Here is an 18,855-nt window from a genome sequence, read left to right as displayed (position 1 = left end):
CCGGCGATCCGGGCGCTCTAGGCGGCGCGCTCTATGGCGTGGCCTCCGAGTCTGGCCGCGCATGCGCCGTCTCCCCTTTCCAAATTCTCCTCAGTCAGGAGAAGAAGAAGCAGCTTCGGCGGCGGAGCTGCCCTCCGTCGGCCATGGAGCTGGAGGCCTCCGAGGAGGCGGGCAGCGCTGGAGGAGCCCAGGCCGGAGCCGGAGCCCTCACCCCCGAAGCCGGAGGAGGATGGGGGCCGCCTCCGCCGCCAGACAACGCCGGAGGTGAGAGATAACCCGGTTCGGTCCCGCTTTAACTTGTTGTCTGGCTCAAGGCGCTGTGGAATTCTGGGAGTTGTAGTTCGTTGGGGGCCCTCGGGTTTTTCTGGGCAAGGTGTGTTCAGAGTAAGTTTGCCATTGCCTTCCCCTGAGGCTGAGAGAGTGTGACTCTCCCATTGGCTATTCATGGGATCCAAATCCGGGTCTCCAGAGCTGTAGTCACTGGCTCTCAGGGCAACCCGAAGGCGACCCTATGATAGGGCTTCCTTGGCAAGGTTGGTTCAGAGGGGTTTGCCATGGCCTTCCTCTGAGGCTGAGAGAGTGTGACTCCTAAGACTGTGGTCGTTGTGTGCCTTCAAGTCCTTTCTGACTCAAGGCAATCCCTGTCATGGCTCTTTCTTGGCAAGGTTTGCTCAGAAAGGGTTTGCCATTGCCTTCCTCTGAGGCTGAGAGAGTGTGACTTGCCCAAGGTCACCCAATGGACTCACATGGCCAAGCCAGGTTGGTCTCCAGAGCCGTAGCCCAACACTCAAGCCATACAACACAAGGGCTAGTACGCTCGGCTTGTACTGCTGGTTATCGACAATGTTGTGTTAACAGTTGTGTGTGTGTGTGTGTGTGTGTGTGTATATATATATATGTATATTTCAAAGCTATAGCGGCGTTTAATTGGTAGAATCAATGCGTGGAGAGATCTTGCAGCACCTTTGAGACTAAGAAAGAACGAAGTTGGCAGCATGGCTTTCCTAGACTTAAATCTACATCCTCAGATGCATTTGGTCACTGATTTGTCATTAAGGTTGTTACTGATAATCCTGACTGTGATGATGTTGAGAATATGGTGAAGTTATTATATAACATTGGCTTATTATACTTGCAATAATTATAGTCATTAGCATTATTAATATTAATAATATTATAATGTTAGCAAGGCTGTATATGTATACATACATGCACACACATATATATGCATATAGTTATTGATATAATTAGTGCTAGCAATTTTTACTGCTGGTAGGGAGACATTGTTGGGGTATTAATAGAGTCGTCAGTGTGGCTGGTAATTCCTATTATTATTATTATTATTAACCAACCTTTCTCCTAGCAAAGAACTACAATATATAATACCAACTATATCTATGATAGGAGCAAACCACGGGACTGTTAAGCAGACACATAATAATGCTAGCTGAAGCATTATGTGTGTGTGTGGTGCGCGCGCACATGTTCAGGTTGCCTGTCGACTTATGGCGACCCCATAAACCCTATGAGTTTCACCCCGTCGGGTGGAAATGTAGGGGAACTTAAGCTTCCTAAGGCGCCAGCCTTTGCGGAGGGAACAAAGCTATTTAAATATCAAAGATGTCAAAGCCAAGCCTGTTAGGGTCTAGCTTTAAATTAACAGAGAAGCAGAAATGTGCAACAGACAGGGCAATATAAAGCTGCTTCGGGTCACTTTGGAAGTATGATGTTTAAATGACACATGCATCTTAAGAGGCCAGAAGCTGCACCAAAGCTGTGCTCCAGCCCTTAAGATTGGAGCATGGCTTTGGCATGGCTTCCAGCCTCTTAGGACACATGCAGCACTTAAACAGCATACCTCCAAAAGTGACCCGAAGCAGCTTTATTTTGGCCTGTCTCTTTGGGCCCAACGCTTCCCTAAGAACTGAGACTGCCTCCAAAAACAGCACAAGCAGCTTGAAGTTCGAACATGAGTTTGCTAAGGGCTTTAATCCATAGTTACCTTGAAGCTATATCCTAATCTAGCTGGTGAATAGTTCAGGTAGAGAAGAAGTATTTGGCCCTGTATAGACAGGCCAAAATAAAGCTACTTCAGGTCACTTTGGAGGTATGGTGTTTTAATGATGCATGCATCCTAAGGCCTGTTACAGACTGCCAAAATAAAGCTGCTTCGGATCTCTTTGGAGGTATGCTATTTAAATGATGCATGGGTCCTAAGAGTCCGGAGGTCACACCAAAGCCATACTCCATTCCTAAGCACTGGAGCACAGCTTTGGTGCCGCTTCCGGATTCTTAGGGTGCATGCATCATTGAAACACCATACCTCCAAAGTGACTCGAAGCAGCTTTATTTTGGCCTGTCTGTATCAGGCCATAATCTCACCATCTTTCCAAAGAAAGTTGGGAGAGGAGGAAGATGGAAAACAGGCCATTCAGTTGAAAGCCTTTGAGAGAGAATGTCTCTCAGTCCCAAAGGGGAAGTGACCTAAATGACATGGCTAGTTTGAATGAGAGAGAGAGAGGGGAGAGTTTGCATGCGAGAAATCCCTATCTATCTAAGGAGAGGGAATGAGAATGCAAAAATCTAGCAGAAACCTATTGCTTCCTTAGGCAAGGGATCCTCAAAGGTGGCTTTGCCAGTTCCTTCCTCTGAAATACAGCTCCTGGTCTTCACTGGTGCTTTCCCAACTAAGTACTAACCAGAGCTGAGCCTGCTTAGCATCCAGGATCCAAAGGGATCTGGTGCCTTTTGGAGCATTTAGGCCCAAGCTTTAATAGTAACACTGATAACGCTAGCATTAATATTGCAGCAGCACTGATAAAATCTCTGAATGTTAACTGCTATAGAGAAAGAAAGGTGGAACTGACGGTCTAGTATTGGTAATACTATACCTGTAATTGGATGTGCTGCGTAGGATGGGATTTGGGGGTTATTAATAGTATTAGCCGGCTTGTTTTCTTGTTTGTTGTTGCCATCATCCTCATCATCATTGATCAGTGACCAAGGAAGTGTGTATTTTCATGATTCATGGCTCATTATTTATGATTTCCCAAGCCGCTCTGAAGGCATTTGTGGCTGAAAAGTGGGGTATAAATATTCTAAACAAGTGAACCCCCCAAACTGCTCTTTAAGGGATTTTGGACTTCAGCTTCCAAAATCCCAGACCATTGGCCAACATGGCTAAGGCTTCTGGGAGCTGTAGTCCAGAATCTCTTCAAGGCCACAGTTTGGGGACCACTGCTATAAATCAATCAATAAAATTGCCTTGCACGAATGGTGACAGGAATCCCGCTCTCTTGTTGATAATAGCATCAGTAGCACTGTTTGTTTTCACAGGTGCTACTAGAAATTGGATGTCCGAGCAGAAAGTATTAGATTATTGCTGCCTGTTCTCCGAGGGATGAGATTACGATAGTAAGGAGGATTCCTGGGAATGTTATTAGTACAGTTACTAGGAAATATCTGCTGGGAGAATGACGGCGTGGGGTGAGAAACTGGGGGAGGAATCTTGGGTATTAATAAGACGGTGGTGTTCATTGCGCGACGGAGATTTTGTGATGCCTCGGAGGAAGGCGAAGCAAAGCTTCCTCCCAACAAATCTTGCCAAGAAAATGCCAGGATGGAGTCACCTTGGGGTTGCCATGATTTGGAAAGTTGCTTGAAGGTATACAACAACCATAAAAGCTAATGGTTATTTATTCATTTCATTTCTAGGCCGCCTTTCTCTCAGAAAGGGACCCAAGGCGGCTCACAGAATGGCAGCCAGAGGGATTCCTGGAGTATCTTTTATGTAATGTTAGTGTGTTTTGTATTTAGGCATGGGCTAATGTGCTGGCGTCAGATTATCGGATGATTATTAATGACATTATCATTGCTTGCACGAGAGAGAATATGAGTTATGAAGATTGTTATTATCCTGATTGACGCCAGTATTATTCAGCGTCAAGGCAGCAGTATTTATGCACAGCTGATGAAAACGGCAATATCTGGGCAAAAGAGGAGCGGGCGTTAATGCTGTATTTATTATGACAGTGTCCTGGCAGAAATGAAGGGATATGGAGGACTAATATAGAACAAAAAGCCAGTGAGGAAATCTTAGTGATGGAAGCTGGTGATGATATGATCAGACTTAAAAGAGGAGAGAAGAAAATGTGGCTGGTTCGTTGGGGTAGGGAGAAGTATTAAGGAAACGTATTACGTTTGCTGGGGCAGGATGAAGTATTGGCCTGAGAAGAGAACGATGGGTGGCACTCTGGGAAGGGGAAGGCTTAGAACAGTGGTCCCCAAACTGTGCTCTTTAAGGGGGGTTTGGACCTCAGCTCCCAGAATCCCAGACTATTGGTCAATATGGCTGAGGCTTCTGGGAGCTGGAGTCCCAAATCTCTTCAAGGGCACACTTTGGGGACCACTGGGTTAGAGAATGGATGAGAAAGGTGATAAGTGGTATCAAAATGTAGTTGCTATTACTATTGCTATTGTCCCTTATCATTAGCTATTCTGGCTAGGCATGATGGGGGTTGCAGTCTGCCTGCTTCTGGAAGGGCATGCCAGTGGGTTAGAGGAAACTCCTGGAAGGAGGGGGGGCAGCAAAGAGAGAACCTGAAGATGAGAGGAGGAAGAGGAAGGAGATAACAGGACCTAGGAAGACCATCATAGGTGGGAATTCTGGGATGCCATGCAAGGAAGCTTGGTAGCGCTGGGTAGCAGAATTGCAGGCAGTCACGGAGGTTGGGGTGCAAGACTGAAGGTGATGGCGGGGGTCTGGTAAAAAGCTAGTGGAAACTCTGGGGTTACAGAAATGAAGGAATGTGAAAATGTGGTTCGTAGTTGAAATCTGTTGGGGCCGTGGGAGGCAGGAGGCGGGGAGACGAATGTGCTTTTGGAAGTGGAGAAGGAGAAAGCAGAAAATGTGGATGTGTCAGTTGGGGGCCTTGGGCATGATCTGAGGGTTCTGTCAGGTATAGCAGAGGACAGCCATATCATCCGGCTGGAGGAGGAAGAGGAGGAGAGCATTGCTCAGCTCCATCAGCCTTGTTTGCACGAAGGTACAAACACCCACCAGAGCATGAAGGGAATGTCACTTCACAGGGACTCTCATTTGTTTGTGTTTTCCCCTCCTCTATTATATGAATTAGCAATGACCTTTCTGCCTCTTTCCCAGTCCTGATACGTAAAATCTCCTTCTCCTCACTGCCGGCCTCCAGTTCATCAAAGGATGCTGTCCATTTCTCCACCCCGCTCATGTTTTCTTTTTAAAGCCAAGCCACCCGGCTGGTTCTTGGTTTGCCCTCCCCTCAGAGATGTTCCCATCCATCCAAAAGGACACCCTGCCCTGGAGTTTAGGGACGGCACTAATTAGAACATGGCAACCGCAAGAGATGTGGAAACTGAAGCAGTCGACCTTTCTTAAAAGAAGATATTGAGTCTTATCTGCCTTTCTGCTAATCGAGTCTCTTTAAACTTAAATGAACAGCCAATGCCTCCAAGCCGCAAGGCTTTGCAGTCCAGGAAAGGGAAAAGAAATGCTAAAAATAAATGTAAAAAGTGACCCCTCCATTGCTGAAAAAGAAAGGCCATCCTTGATTGTTGCTCTCTAGTTTTCTTCTTATACCTGATCTAGTCCAGTCTCAGACAATCGATGAACTCACAGCCCTCTTCCCGACAAAGATGAGCAGGCACAGATTAAATAGACCTCCTCTCCTTTGATATGAGTCATTTATAACACCCTTTAACCAGAAAATCATAAAGGAGGCTGGATAAATTAAGCTTGCCTCCTCCCCACTCCTTTAGTGTACATGTGTGGGTGAAGCTGGGATTCAGACCATGCTCATGGTCACAGTAATACTAATAAAGATGTTTATTCCACCAGGCACTGGAGGATCTGTGCAGGTCGGGTCCCTGTCCAATGTACAGGGGACATATTTGAACTGTGCATGCTCTTCTTCAGAGTTCATCACCACATAGGATTGCCAAGTGTCTGATATTGAAACAGACCTAGTACAGTGGTCTGTCCACATTCTCTGGGGCAAAACCCTCCCTAGGAATGCCCAGATCCTCCAGTGCAACTCTATGGTCAACATCTGCCAGAAAATGATCATAGAATCACACTGGAGCACCTACAGATGCCTAGAGAAGTGTTTTCTCTTGCAACGTCTAGGTTCTTCAGCACAACTCTATGGTCAACTTCTAGCAGAATTGTGCTGAGATTCCTAGAGAGGATTTATTAATCAAATCTGCAAAAGTCAAAGGCACAACTGTGGAGGGCCAAGTGTAGTGCCACTCTGTTCTCCCTTAGTTAGCCCACACCTGGGATACTGAGCCCAGTTAAAGGAGCCCTGGTGGCGCAGTGGTTAAATGCTGGTCTTACAGCCACAATGTTGTGAGTTCGATCCCAAGGTGACTGAGCCTTCCATCCTTTTGTAGGTCAGTAAAATGAGTATCCAGCTTGTTGGGGACAATTGGCTTACAGATTGTAAATGGCTTAAATTAATGTGAAGTTGAAGGCTTTCATGGCCGGCGTTCATAGTTTTTTGTGGGTTTTTCAGGCTAATGTGGCCATGTTCTAGAAGAGTTTATTCCTGACGTTTCACCAGCATCTGTGGCTGAACAACAGAACAATACACAGATGAACATAGGTACCACTTTGATGGGAAAGTAACAGCGTTCTGTGCAGTCATGCTGGCCACATACATGATCACAGACTTGACTTTGACAATGCTGGCTCTTTGCCCCTTATGGTCGAACACGACTTAACAACCTTGTCAAAGGGGAAACCTTTCCCTTTTCTTACAGTGCCTAATGGGCATTGGAAGCCTGCCTGTTCTCCATGTCAGAGTGCTTCAATCTTGTAAAGTGCCATGGTAGATTGAGAATCCATCATGCTCCCAGTCTAGAAGCATTGGAGCTCTGTTAGTCCCACAAACCCGGACATCTCAACTCCATGCTTTAAGGCTGTCTGCTCAACTCCATTCCTGGGCTGCTGGAACATATTGCCAACTGATCTGCTAGGCGTTTAAAAACTGTTTTAACCACTACAGTTCCATTCCAGGTTGGAGAGGAAGCTTTGGCAATGGGGGTTACAGAGCGTTCTGTTTTTCCTTTGCTAGTCCATTTGGGTATTGTACCAGCTGCAGAGGAAATGAAGCTTCTTTCTCTGCAGCTAACTGAGGGAGAGAGAAAATTAGCAAAGGAGAAGGGGAACTTTCTAATTCTCCCTCTCTAGCTCCCAGAATATATATATTTTTTAAATCTGTATTTTGCTTACAAGGCATTTATTTATTTATGGCAGGTTAGCACCTGACAGGTATTATTAACAACATGCCCTTTAGACCATGCTCTTTATTCTGAGTCCTCCTGGAGGCTGCCACAGTGCTTTCTGCCTCGGCTCTTGATCCCTGCTCACTTGGACCGATAGCATTTTCATACTGTGTGCTGGTTCCAGAATTCATTGCGAGGGTTTTGATGGCTGGGGTGGCAATCGGAGGCTGCTTGGGCTTTTCCAAATTAAACTTGGGCGTACAAGTTTATTTACAGCTTCAGTTAAGGAAGCAGATGTGTTCCTGGACATTGTTTCTTTAACAGTAAATTTCACACCAGAGGCAGAAATAACATGGAAAGAATAGGGATAGGTTCCTACAGCACACAGAGAAGAGAAGTTTAACATGTTTCAGGGGGGAAATTGTTCAGAAGTAACAGTAAAATGAAACAGCCAGGTTGAGTAACCCATGTATGAGTAAACAGACATTAAACCTTCTAAAAACCACTTGAAAGATTCTTCCAAAACACATCCAAAGGTCTCTTTTCCTTTCACCAGCTTCCACTTTCCCCGTGGTTTCCATTTTGGTGGCCAAACAGAGAAAGCTATATTTTGTTTAACATGCTGATGTACTGGGTTCTTGTTATCCACTGGAGTTTAATTCCAAGACCCCCTGAGGATAACAAAATCCATGAATGCTCAAGTCCCATTAAATACGATGGTATAGTAAAATGGTGTCCCTTATATAAAATGGCAAAGTAACCTTTCCTATTTGGAATTTATACTTTTTAAAAATACATTTTCAAGCTGTGGATGCTTGAATCCATGGATAAAAAACATCCATGGATAAGGAGGGCCAATTGTAGTTTAACATGTTGGTGAGGCAGGATATATCTGCTATCTCTTTTTCTTTCTTTTGCCATTCACACAAGCTGTATAACTTACAGGTGCTGTATACCTTGCCTATTGCAGTCAGAGACACATAGCTACAATTAGGATTAGCTGGAGCCAAAAACCACTCTTTCCCAGGTCAGTTTTTGTTTATTGCTCAAACTGAAGGTCTGTGCATCTTCCTCGCTGTCCTCCCAATGCCAGTGCTACTAATAAAATTTCCAAGTGGACAGAGGATGAAGAGGAAAGGGTGCCCCGAACCTTTATAAAAAGGAGCTTCACTGTTGGAGGCTTTGTTAACTGAACTATTCCTGTGCTGCTTTTAGCACAGTGTACATGGAGCTCTGCATATAGCAATTGGCGCAGCTTTGTGGCTGCATATTGCATGTGTCTGTCCCTCCACATATTTCAGCCAAATGCAGATACTGTACGTCATATTTCTTTCTGCTGGAAGGTATTTGAATGGTACTGGGTTTATTTTGGTGCGGGGGGAGGAAAAGAGATGGTGCATCGTCGTCTTGAGTTTTGGAGTGCTGCCGATTGCTTTGTTTGCAGTATGATTCAAGGGTACTAAGTAGCTTAGGAGATTGCAGAGAGGCTGCTCTTCACCCTGAGCAGATTATGCCGAAAGAGTAGGAATAGGTGGTGGGCACAGCCAGAGAAGCAGCAAGGGTGCCGTTTTAATATAATGGCCAAGACCATAGAAACAAGAGCCACCTAGACCCCTGCCATGCAGGAAGACACAGAAACAGGCCCAATCAACCTCTCTTAAAAGACCTCCAAGACAAAGAGTCCACTACCCTCCAAGGCAGCCTGTTCCATTATTGAGCATGTCTTATGGCCAAAAACAACTTCCTAATAATTAAGTTGAATTCTCTTATGTGCATTATGGTTCCTTTGGTTCATCTTCTGGTCTCTGGAGCAACAAAAGCTCATCCCATTTTCTCTGTGACATCCCTTCAGATATTTAAAGATGGCTACCATGTCACCTCTCAGTCTTTTCTTTTCCAAGTTCAGCACCACTAGCTCCCTAAGTCATTCTTCATAAGGTGTGGTTTCCAAACCTTTGACCATCTTGGTTGCCTTTCTCTGGATAGGTTCCTGTTTGTCCCTAACCAAAGCATAATACGATAGGACTACCATGTGGCCCTACACATGATGATGAGTTCCCGTTCCCATCAGTCTTAGTCAGTTTGGTCAGGGGGGCAAGGATTATAGATACCATGCTTCAGCATAGATATTTTGGGTGAAAGCTGATAGGGCAGTCAAATTCTCAGTCCAGATGTTGAAAAGATTCTTGTTTATCCTCTCAGTGTGTATCTGTATGTGGTGCAAAATGGGCTTCTAGTCTGGAGCAGAGTGGCACTGACTAGGCCCACTTCCTCACAGCTGTCATGACTGCACATTCATCGTTGTGCGCAGTCATAGAATCATAGAGTTGGAAGACACCCCCAGGGCCATCCAGTCCAACCTCCTGTCATGCAGGAATACACAATCAAAGCGCCCCAACTGATGGCCATCCAGGCTTTGCTTAAAAATCTCCAAAGAAGGAGACTCCACCACACTTCTAGGGAGTGTGTAGTTTGCATCTAGTGCTCTGTGTCTTAGTCTCTGGAGCGGCAGAAAACAAGCTTGCTCCAGCCTCAATATGGCATCTCTTTAAATATCTAAACAGGACTATCATGTCACCCGTCAACCCTCTCTTCTTCAGGCTAAACATACCCAGCTCCCTAAGTCTCTCCCCATAGGGCATAGTTTCCAGACCCTTCACCATTTTGGTCTCCCTTCTCTGGACACACTCCAGTTTGTCAACATCTTTTTTGAATTGTGGGGCCCTGAACTGGACACAGGATTCCAGGTGGGGCCTGACCAAAGCAGAATAGAGTGGCACTTACGATTTTCTGCAATCTAGACACTATACTTGTATTGATGCAGCCTAGAATTGCATTGGCTTTTTTAGCTTTTTTAGCTACCACGCTGCACTGTTGACTCATGTTCAACTTCTGGTCTACTAGAACTCCTAGGTCCCTTTCACATGTAACCTTGTTAGTCATCTACTACCTGGAATTCAAGGCAAGTGGAGGCTGTGCCCCATCTCACTCATGTCGCCTCCTGTTGCTCTCTTCAACTGAATGGGAGCAAGCTAGGTAACAACAGCAAAGGCCTAAGAGCCACTGGATATTGGCCGCAGTGCCATGAGCCCAAGAAAGAGGCTACTGTAAGATTGAGAATAGGAGAGGGATTGGTGAAGATAGGAAATGGTTGTCTCCTTGATGTCACAGATTTCTGAAAGCATGGCAAAGCAGCAAAACCTTGTATTCCATGTCAGGCATTAGACTACTGTACTCTGGACTGGTATGGGCAAAAAGAGTAGAGTGTTGGGATGAGTATCTTTATCCATTTTGGATAAGGACAATGGTCATTTAAACACTATGGCCATTTTGGTGCTGGAATAAGGATATGAAGCTTTTAGTTCTGCCATGATAATACACATAAGCCCTTGTGCTTCAGTGTTGGCATTGGTCCCAGGCAGCGGAAAGCACTTGTTTGGGGAAAGTTGGTTCTCAAGGCTGGGTATATGTGTGTATACATGTGTTTGACATTTTCTTTCCGCTCAAGTCAGAGTTGACTTGTAAGCATGTAACAATAAAAATTTTCTTCAGAGCCCTAAGACTTAGTCTTTGGACTAGTCTTGTCTGTTTCTGAGTTGTTGTGGGCCACCCCTTTTGTCCACACTCTTTCTTTCAACACCCAGAAAGAAGCGCTGGGGCCTCCTTGCAAAGCAGTGACATTCCCAGAACATGTTAAACCTTAAATCTTTAGCAGCAAAAACATCTTAAGGTGACATTTTGGGAGTTTTGCGGCAAGAGCAAGCAGCTGAGCTCACAAAAGGACACAGACAAATGTATTCTGTGGCCTGCTGGACTACAGAACAGGACACCAGTGATGGGTGAATTGAAATTCATCTGTTTACCGCTTCTCTGTCACCATAAATGAACATGCAACTATACTTGTCTGAATCTGTAATGTGATTGCTTTAGATCTCCCTATATTTCCCACAAAAAGAGCAATTTATAGGGGAAGGGGAAACTGGAGAAAGCAACGCACATAGTGTGAGCAAACCTAAACACCTGACCTCTCTCTCTCATTCCATGGCAGGATTAGGCATGAGGGGAAAAGAAGAAGAATATGTGAAGGCTGGCTTGCTGCCAGGGTGGAGGCTTTCGTTGGCAGCAGTTCTGCACCATTAAACAGCTTGCTTCTGCTACTTGTCACCCCGCACACCAGCTGCAGAGAGTAGTAGTTGAGACCCACCAACTCAGATGAAGCCACCTAGTAGGCAGACAACAAAAGCACAGATGACCCAAGTGCTCAGCAGATGGTGCTTTCTTTTTATTTCCTCCCAAAATGTCATGAAGAATTGAGTGTTGGCTTTGTTTCCATACTGATAGCTTGAGTGATGTGAGAAACTGGGCCACTCATTAACTTGAAGCCTGCAAGCTCAAAGATGTACCTGCTTGTTTTAAATCAATGATCTTCCTTGCTTCTTTTCTTCCACAGGGTTATAGAATCATAGAGCAGGGCTATCATATCTCCTCTTAACTGTCTTCTCCAGACTAAACATACCCAGCTCCTTAAATCTCCTCATAAAGCGTGGTTTCCAGACCCTTCACCATTTTGGTGCCCCCCCCCCCCGGACACTCTCCAGCTTCTCAATATACTTTTTGAATTGTTGTGCCCAGAACCGGACGCAATATTCCAGGTGAGTCCTGACCAAAGCAGAATAGAGTGAGACTATGACTTCCCTTGATTCTAGACACTTTACTTCTATTGATACGGCCTAGAATCACATTGGCCTTTTTAGCTGCCGTATCACACTGTTGACTCGTGTTCAACTTGTAGTCTACTAGGACTCCTAGATCCCTTTCACATCTACTGTTGTCACACCAGGTGTCCCCCATCCTATATCTGTGCGTTTCAATTTTTTCTGCCCAAGTGCAGTATCTTACATTTCTCTATGTTGAAATTTGTTTTGTTAGTTTTCGCCCAGCTTTCTAATCTCTTAAGCTCATTTTGAATTTTGATCCTCTCCTCTGGGGTATTAGCTACTCCTCCTAATTTGGTGTCATCTGCAAATTTGATAAGCAGGCCCTCTATTCTTTCATCCAAGTCATTGATAAAGATGTTTAATAGCCCTGGACCCAGGAATGAACCCTGTGACACCCCACTGGTCACTTCTCTCTAGGATGAAGAGGAGCCATTGCTGAGCCACCCTTTGGGTTTGGCTGGTCAACCAGTTACAAAGCCATCTAACAGTCTCATTGTCTAGCCAACGTTTTACTATCTTGTTTGCAAGAATGTGAAAGGCCTTACTGAAATCAATTTAAAAAAGAAATCAGATTAGTCTGACATGACTTGTTTCTCAGAAATTGACTTTTTGGGGTCCCTTCTCCCCTCTCTGTCCCACCCTCTTTCCTCAGTTCCAGCTTCTCCTTCCTGAGCTTTTGCCTATCTGCCCTCTCCCTGTGGATGTGGACATCTTGGTCAAAGGTTTTTGACAGTGGAACAGAGTGCCTTGGGAAAGTGAGGTTTCCTTTGTGTAACGTGTTCAGAGTGTACTGGGCCTCTGCCACTAGGCAGATGGGCTTTAGAGTTCTTCTTAGTATCACAGCCAAACATAAACACCCAGTGGGATGAAAAACCTAACTTGACAGTGGAGCAGAGTGCCTGGTTTGATATTTTTTGCATTTGCTTTACAGCCAGAGGCTGGGAAAAGATATGAAGATTATTAAGGAACCAACTCGGGGAGGGCATTTTCATCTGTTGCTAACCTGCTTGTACAGTTCTCTGGGCTAGTGGGGAGCGATAGGTCATCCTTGTGAACTTTGATTTCCTATGTTTGCGTCTGCATTATATAATTTTTATATAACTATATAAACCCATCTTCCATTGCTTCACCTTGGGGGAGTTCACTCCAGCCCAAGGGCCCCCTAATTGTCCATTGATGGGGATTTGGTTTGATTCTTGGCCAACGGTATATTTCTAGAAGTGTAGAATTTTGTTTGAAGGACCATTTTTTACCCTTGCCTGAGTAAAACCTCGTATGAGGTTGCTGCTCCAATAGTAAAAAGGCTGGGATGCTTCTTTGCTGTAGACCATATCCTGCAGCATTTACCACCAATAAAATTTAATGTTTGGCACCATAAAAAAAAACCTTGGAAAAGCCTGGAGCCACACATAGTTTCTGAATAAGACATAGAGTTTGCATGGCCAATTTCCAGGGATGTTTGTTACTGATGCTCTGCATTTGCAGAGGTTCAGGCAAGATGACCTTTGGGGGTATCTTCTGACTCTGATTCCTTGCCAGAGTTGTCGATGTGTGACTTATTTTTCTCTGACCGAGAGGCTGCTCACCCGTTTGCTGGCAATGGGCTTCCTCATCATTTATCACCACAGATTCTGAGTGGGTGTTACTCACAGAAAGTTTGCCAGCAAAATGTGATTTAAGAAGCAGTTTTGGCACTTGAAAGAGGCTGTGATAGAACAGGTAGATCTGCCCAGTTATGTTGTGAAGTACTGCAGCCCAGTAAGGATATTGTGTTGTAGAATTTGGAGCATATATGTCTTTGTGAGACACCTTTTATTTGCTGATTGGGAAATTGCATGCTGTTTAGGAAGCACTGCATGCACCCATGAGAAACTAGTTTCCCAGTGTAATGTTTTAAAAAGTGGAAATTCACAAAGGATACCATTCAGGAATATCTAGGTAACCCACATCTTTTAAAACAAATGATCTCCAATTACTTTTTCACTGTGCCTCCTCTTTCTGTCTTGTCTAGGTTTCAAAGGCCTATCAGTGACAATGTCTTTGTGATGCCTTCAGGAATTTTGCAGGTTCTTTGGCATCGTTTTTCTTTGCTTCATCCTTCACATCCTTTGTGACATTCTCTTAAGTTTTATCCTTGACTTATCCACGGGTCAAATCAAAATCCATATTTATGGCCCCCAAAATCTGTCCTCAGCTTATAGACATAGTCGACATAATTGAGTATATATTGTAAATCTCCCACACAATCCTTTTTTCTTCTTGGGTTTTGGTGGCTTTGAGAGCCCTAAGAACTTTAGTGGCAGGAGTGGAGTGAAATCTTAGGAGATTTAGGGTAACCACCAGCCCCTGCGCTCTGTTTGTAAAATGTGTTTTGAACCTGGTTTTCATTCTGAGATGGTAGAGCTGAGACCAATAAAACAGTGTGAACAAAAGGCCTTCAAGATCTGAGATTTCACTGGGATGGGTAGTTCCATAGCTGACAAAGATACTTCTGTTGATGCAGCCTAGAATTGCATTGGCTTTTTTAGCTGCAGCATCACACTGTTGACTCATGTTCAGCTTGTGTTCTACTAGTATTCCTCGATCTCCTTCTCATGTATTATTGTCCTATATCTGTGCATTTCACATTTTTTTCCTCTTTAAATGTAGCACCTGTCATAGAATCATGCTGTTGAAATTCATTTTGCTACTTTTTGTCCGGCTTTCTAATCTATTCAGATAATTTTGAATTCTGATCCTCTGCTCTGGGGTATTAGTTACATGTCCTAATGAGGAAAAGACTTAAAAAAGCCCTATGAGGAAAGACTTAGGGAGCTGGGTATGTTTAGCCTGCAGAAGAGACAGTTAAGGGGTGATATGATAGCCCTGTTTAAGTATTTGAGGGGATGTCATATTGAGGAGGGAGCAAGCTTGTTTTCTGCTGCTCCAGAGACTAGGACCTGGAGCAATGGATGCAAGCTACAGGAAAAGAAATTCTAGCTCAATATAGTAGGAACCTCCTGACAGTAAGAACTTCTTGCCTGACAGTAAGAGCCCCTACTTTGGAGGTCTTTAAACAGAGACTGGATGGCCATCTGTTTGGGATGTTTTGATTGTGAGTTCCTGCATGGCAGAAGGCGGATTGGACTGGATGGCCCTTGTGGTATCTTCCTATCATTCTGTGATTCTGTTTGGTGTCATCTGCAAATTTGATAAGCAGGCCCTCTGTTCCTTCATCCATGTTATTGATAGAGATGTTGAATAGCACTGGGCCCAGAACAGAACACTGTGGCAGTAGGATCCTGTAGGAATTCAGTCCTTACAAGTATAGCATTGCCCTAAACAAATTAGTTATTGTGGTGTATGTGTGTGTGTATTTATGCATGTGTATATGTGGCTTCTTTTACCAGGCCATCTGTCAGCCTGCTTAAGAGATAAGTGCCCCCTTAATTCTCCTGGCCTGTAGCCAATGGAGCACATTCTTTGCCTTCTCCCATGCCACTCGTGCAAATCCGATTTTCTCATTGCGCATTTGAAGCATGAACGAGTTTGAAATTCCTTTGGCTGTTCTGGGTTCTTCCCTCCCCCAGGTTGCTGACTGGGTCCTTCTCGGACTCCCTCCACTCCAACCCGGATCAGGGCTTGGCCCTGTAGTTTGATTAGACGCTTAGCAAAGCTGCTTGTGGTCATAATTGCAAAATTGGAGCTAATCTCCTCTTCTGGAATTTTGACAAGTGTGTGGAAAAGAGATTAGCCGGCACCATTTCCCCTGGAATCTCCCTAGCAGTAGGGGAAGGTGTGTGTGTTTGCATTTTCTACATTTTAAAGTACTAGACAACCCCCCCCCCTCGCGTATCCCCCACACAACACACATCCAGGTTGCACCATTCAATGCAGTACAACACACACATTAACTCCACACATGTAAACCACTTCCTCCCAGATAGTGTCCCACAGGTATGCGTTCTCCAGACACTTCCATGCCACCAAATTCTGAAGATGCCAACTACAGTTGCAGACGAAATGTCAGGAATAAAATTTTCCAGGATGTCGCCACACAGCCCAAAAATCCACAGAAAACACAAGTGGAATTGTTGAGAACAAGCTTTTTCCAGAGCCATGGTTACACATAGGACGGTGAAGCATGGCTAAGCAGCAGTATATGCGAAAAGAACCATGGGATCTTGAATGGCATTGTACTTTGCTGTATGAACAACATGGGAGCCCCGGATATGTTTCTTGGGATTATTGTTAATTATAAATTGAAAATGAGCCAGCAGTGTGATGCTGCAGCAAAGAAGGCAAATGCTTGCATTAATAGGAACACGGCTTAAAATCCTGGCTGGCAACAGCCTGTGTTTAATGGCTCATTTGGCCATCATAGGCGAGTCTGGCTGGATGTTCTTCTTCCAGTGCAGTGGTTCCCATCCTTCCTAATGCCGCGACCCTTTAATACAGTTCCTCATGTTGTGGTGACCCAAACCCATGAAATTCTTTTCGTTGCTACTTCATAACTGTAATTAAATAAGTGTTTTCCAATGGTCTTAGGCGACCCCCATGAAAGGGTCCTTCGACCCCCAAAGGGGTCCTGACCCACAGGTTGGGAACCACTGCTCCAGTGGGAACTTTTAAAAACTAGCCTACACTCCCATGCTAACTTTAAAGGAGAGGACATCCCATTCTTTCCAGCCGGCATGGAAGTGCAAGTCACTAGCATCTTTGTACAATAATAATAATAGCAGCAGCAGAAGCAGCAGTAGTAATAGGCAATCTATTAACATCTGGGGTCTTATTTTCAAAGAGGGCATATAAGGAGGGCAAATTAGGAGGAGTAGCTAATACCCCAGAGGACAGGATCAAAATTCAAAGTGACCTGAATAGACTAGAAAGCTGGGCCAAAGCTAACAAAATGAATGTCAACATGGAGAAATGTAAGGTACTGAGGGCAGAAAAATAAAACGCACAGCTATAGGATGGGGAACACCTGGCTGAACAAGACTACATGTGAAAGGGGTCTAGGAGTCCAAGTAGACCACAAGTTGAACATGAGTCAACAGTGTGATGTGGCAGCTAAAAAGGCCAATGCGATTTTAGGCTGCATCAATAGAAGTATAGTGTCTAGATCATGAGAAGTAATAATGCCACTCTATTCTGCTCTGGTCAGGCCCCACCTGGAATATTGCGTCCAGTTCTGGGCACCATAATTCAAAAAGGACATTGAGAAACTGGAGCCATGTGTCCAAAGGAGGGTGACTAAAATGGTGAAGGGTCTGGAAACTATGAATCCCTATAAGGAACGACTGAGGGAGCTGGGGATGTTTAGCCTGGAGAAGAGAAGGTGAAGAGGGGATATGATAGCCCTGTTTAAATACTTGAAGGGATGCCATATTGAGGAGGGAGCAAGCTTGTTTTCTGCTGCTCCAGAGACCAGAACACAGAAAAATGGATGCAAGCTAGAGGAAAAGAGATTCCACCTCAACATTAGGAGGAACTTCCTAAGAGTAAGGGCTGTTTGACAGTGGAACAAACTCCTTCCTCGGAGTGTAGTGGAGTCTCCTTCCTTGGAGGTCTTTAAACAGAGGCTGGATGGCCATCTGTCAATGGGGATGCTTTGATTGAGAGCTGCTGCATGGCAGAATGGAGTTGGTCTGGATGGCCCTTGTGGTCTCTTCCAACTCTTTGATTCTAGGAAATAAGTAAATGTTGGGTATTATTTTTTTATGTATTATTAACCTGCTCTTGAGAAAAGGGAAAACTGTTTCCAGGGCAGCAAGAACAGAAGGCTAAGGAGACAAAATCTGTCCTCAGCTTGTGACTGAAAAGGCATGACACAAAAAGAAAAAGAACTGGAAGGGGCAAGAAAAATAACAGAATCTAACTTTAATTCTTAGCAGCATTTGCACTATTTTTCTTCTTATTGCTTTTCCTTTGCTGGCTGTAGAGCAGGGATCCAGATATTATTTGACTGTGATCTTTTCCTGCATTCTTTAAATACCCTTTACTATGTTATTTTCCTTCTCTTCTCAGGTCTGGCTCTGAAGAAGACGGTTCTATCGGAGGTGAGTCGTGGTGTTTCTTTTCTGTCAGGGAATGCAGTTAACTCATCTCAGTTTTAAGACTGACTTCAGTGGACCAACTCCTTTTCTCAGCACCAGAAGAAGAAAGGCAGGCATGCCCAAAAGACAAAGGCTTTTTGGTGGTAGCTCCAAAATATTAGCTCTCCATGTTCTTTCTCTTTCCATGTTAAGGCTGGCATTTCAGGTGTTGCTGTTTCAGCAAGTTGCGTCTCTGTTCTTTAAATGGGTTGTTGTAATGTTGCTGGCTCTAGTATTTTGGCCTTGTGATATAGTGTTATTTATTTAATAATATTTTATTCATTAAAAACAGCTGTTCAATATAGTAACATAATCAAATTGCACTCAGTACAATTAATAATAAAAGAAAGACTAAAGAAGAGAAAAAGCTTTGTGTCTTACATTATCTTAGATCAGTATGCAAAGATATCTTGTAGCACCTTTGAGACTGAAAGAAAGACGTTGGCAGCATGAGCTTACATTGACAGTTTGAGGTTTGGAGACTGTCTGTAGGCAAGCCTCCAAAAGTGCTACAAGATACTGATCTAAGATAAAGGTCTGCCGCCAGGAATCCTTGAGAGAGCCCCATTATTGTCCAGAATGGGTTGTAGTCCATTGATGATATGCCTCAGTGGTCTCAGTATATGACACTAATGGGGTTCTGTCACTTTCTGTCTACAGTGTGTTCTGTAATAGATTGGTCCTTGGTACACGTCTTGCTTTGTTTGTTTGGTTTTTTTCCTTTCCTTTTTAACATCATGGAGTGGGTACTGTAGTTTAAGGGGTGCTTATTGTAATTCCAAGAGTTTGGCATCCCTGTCTTATGG

General features: G+C 44.3%; 1 protein-coding gene across 7 annotated transcripts in view; it reads left to right on the top strand.

The window, feature by feature from the left end:
• The first annotated feature begins 92 nt into the window (after positions 1-92).
• Positions 93-18,855, top strand: part of PIP5K1C (phosphatidylinositol-4-phosphate 5-kinase type 1 gamma) — a 56,725-nt gene continuing 37,962 nt past the window's right edge. For all 7 annotated transcript variants that reach the window (XM_042478946.1, XM_042478942.1, XM_042478943.1 and 4 more), the window contains exons 1-2: positions 93-264; positions 17,982-18,013. In XM_042478946.1, coding sequence (XP_042334880.1) covers positions 144-264; positions 17,982-18,013 — 153 coding nt within the window. In that variant the 5' untranslated portion in view covers positions 93-143. The remainder of the gene's footprint in view (positions 265-17,981; positions 18,014-18,855) is intronic.

This window comes from Sceloporus undulatus, chromosome 7, assembly GCF_019175285.1.
Source record: "Sceloporus undulatus isolate JIND9_A2432 ecotype Alabama chromosome 7, SceUnd_v1.1, whole genome shotgun sequence".
NCBI classification, from domain to species: Eukaryota; Metazoa; Chordata; class Lepidosauria; order Squamata; family Phrynosomatidae; genus Sceloporus; species Sceloporus undulatus.
The sequence above is the reverse complement of the archived record's forward strand: the minus strand, read 5'-3'. Positions and strand labels throughout refer to the sequence as shown.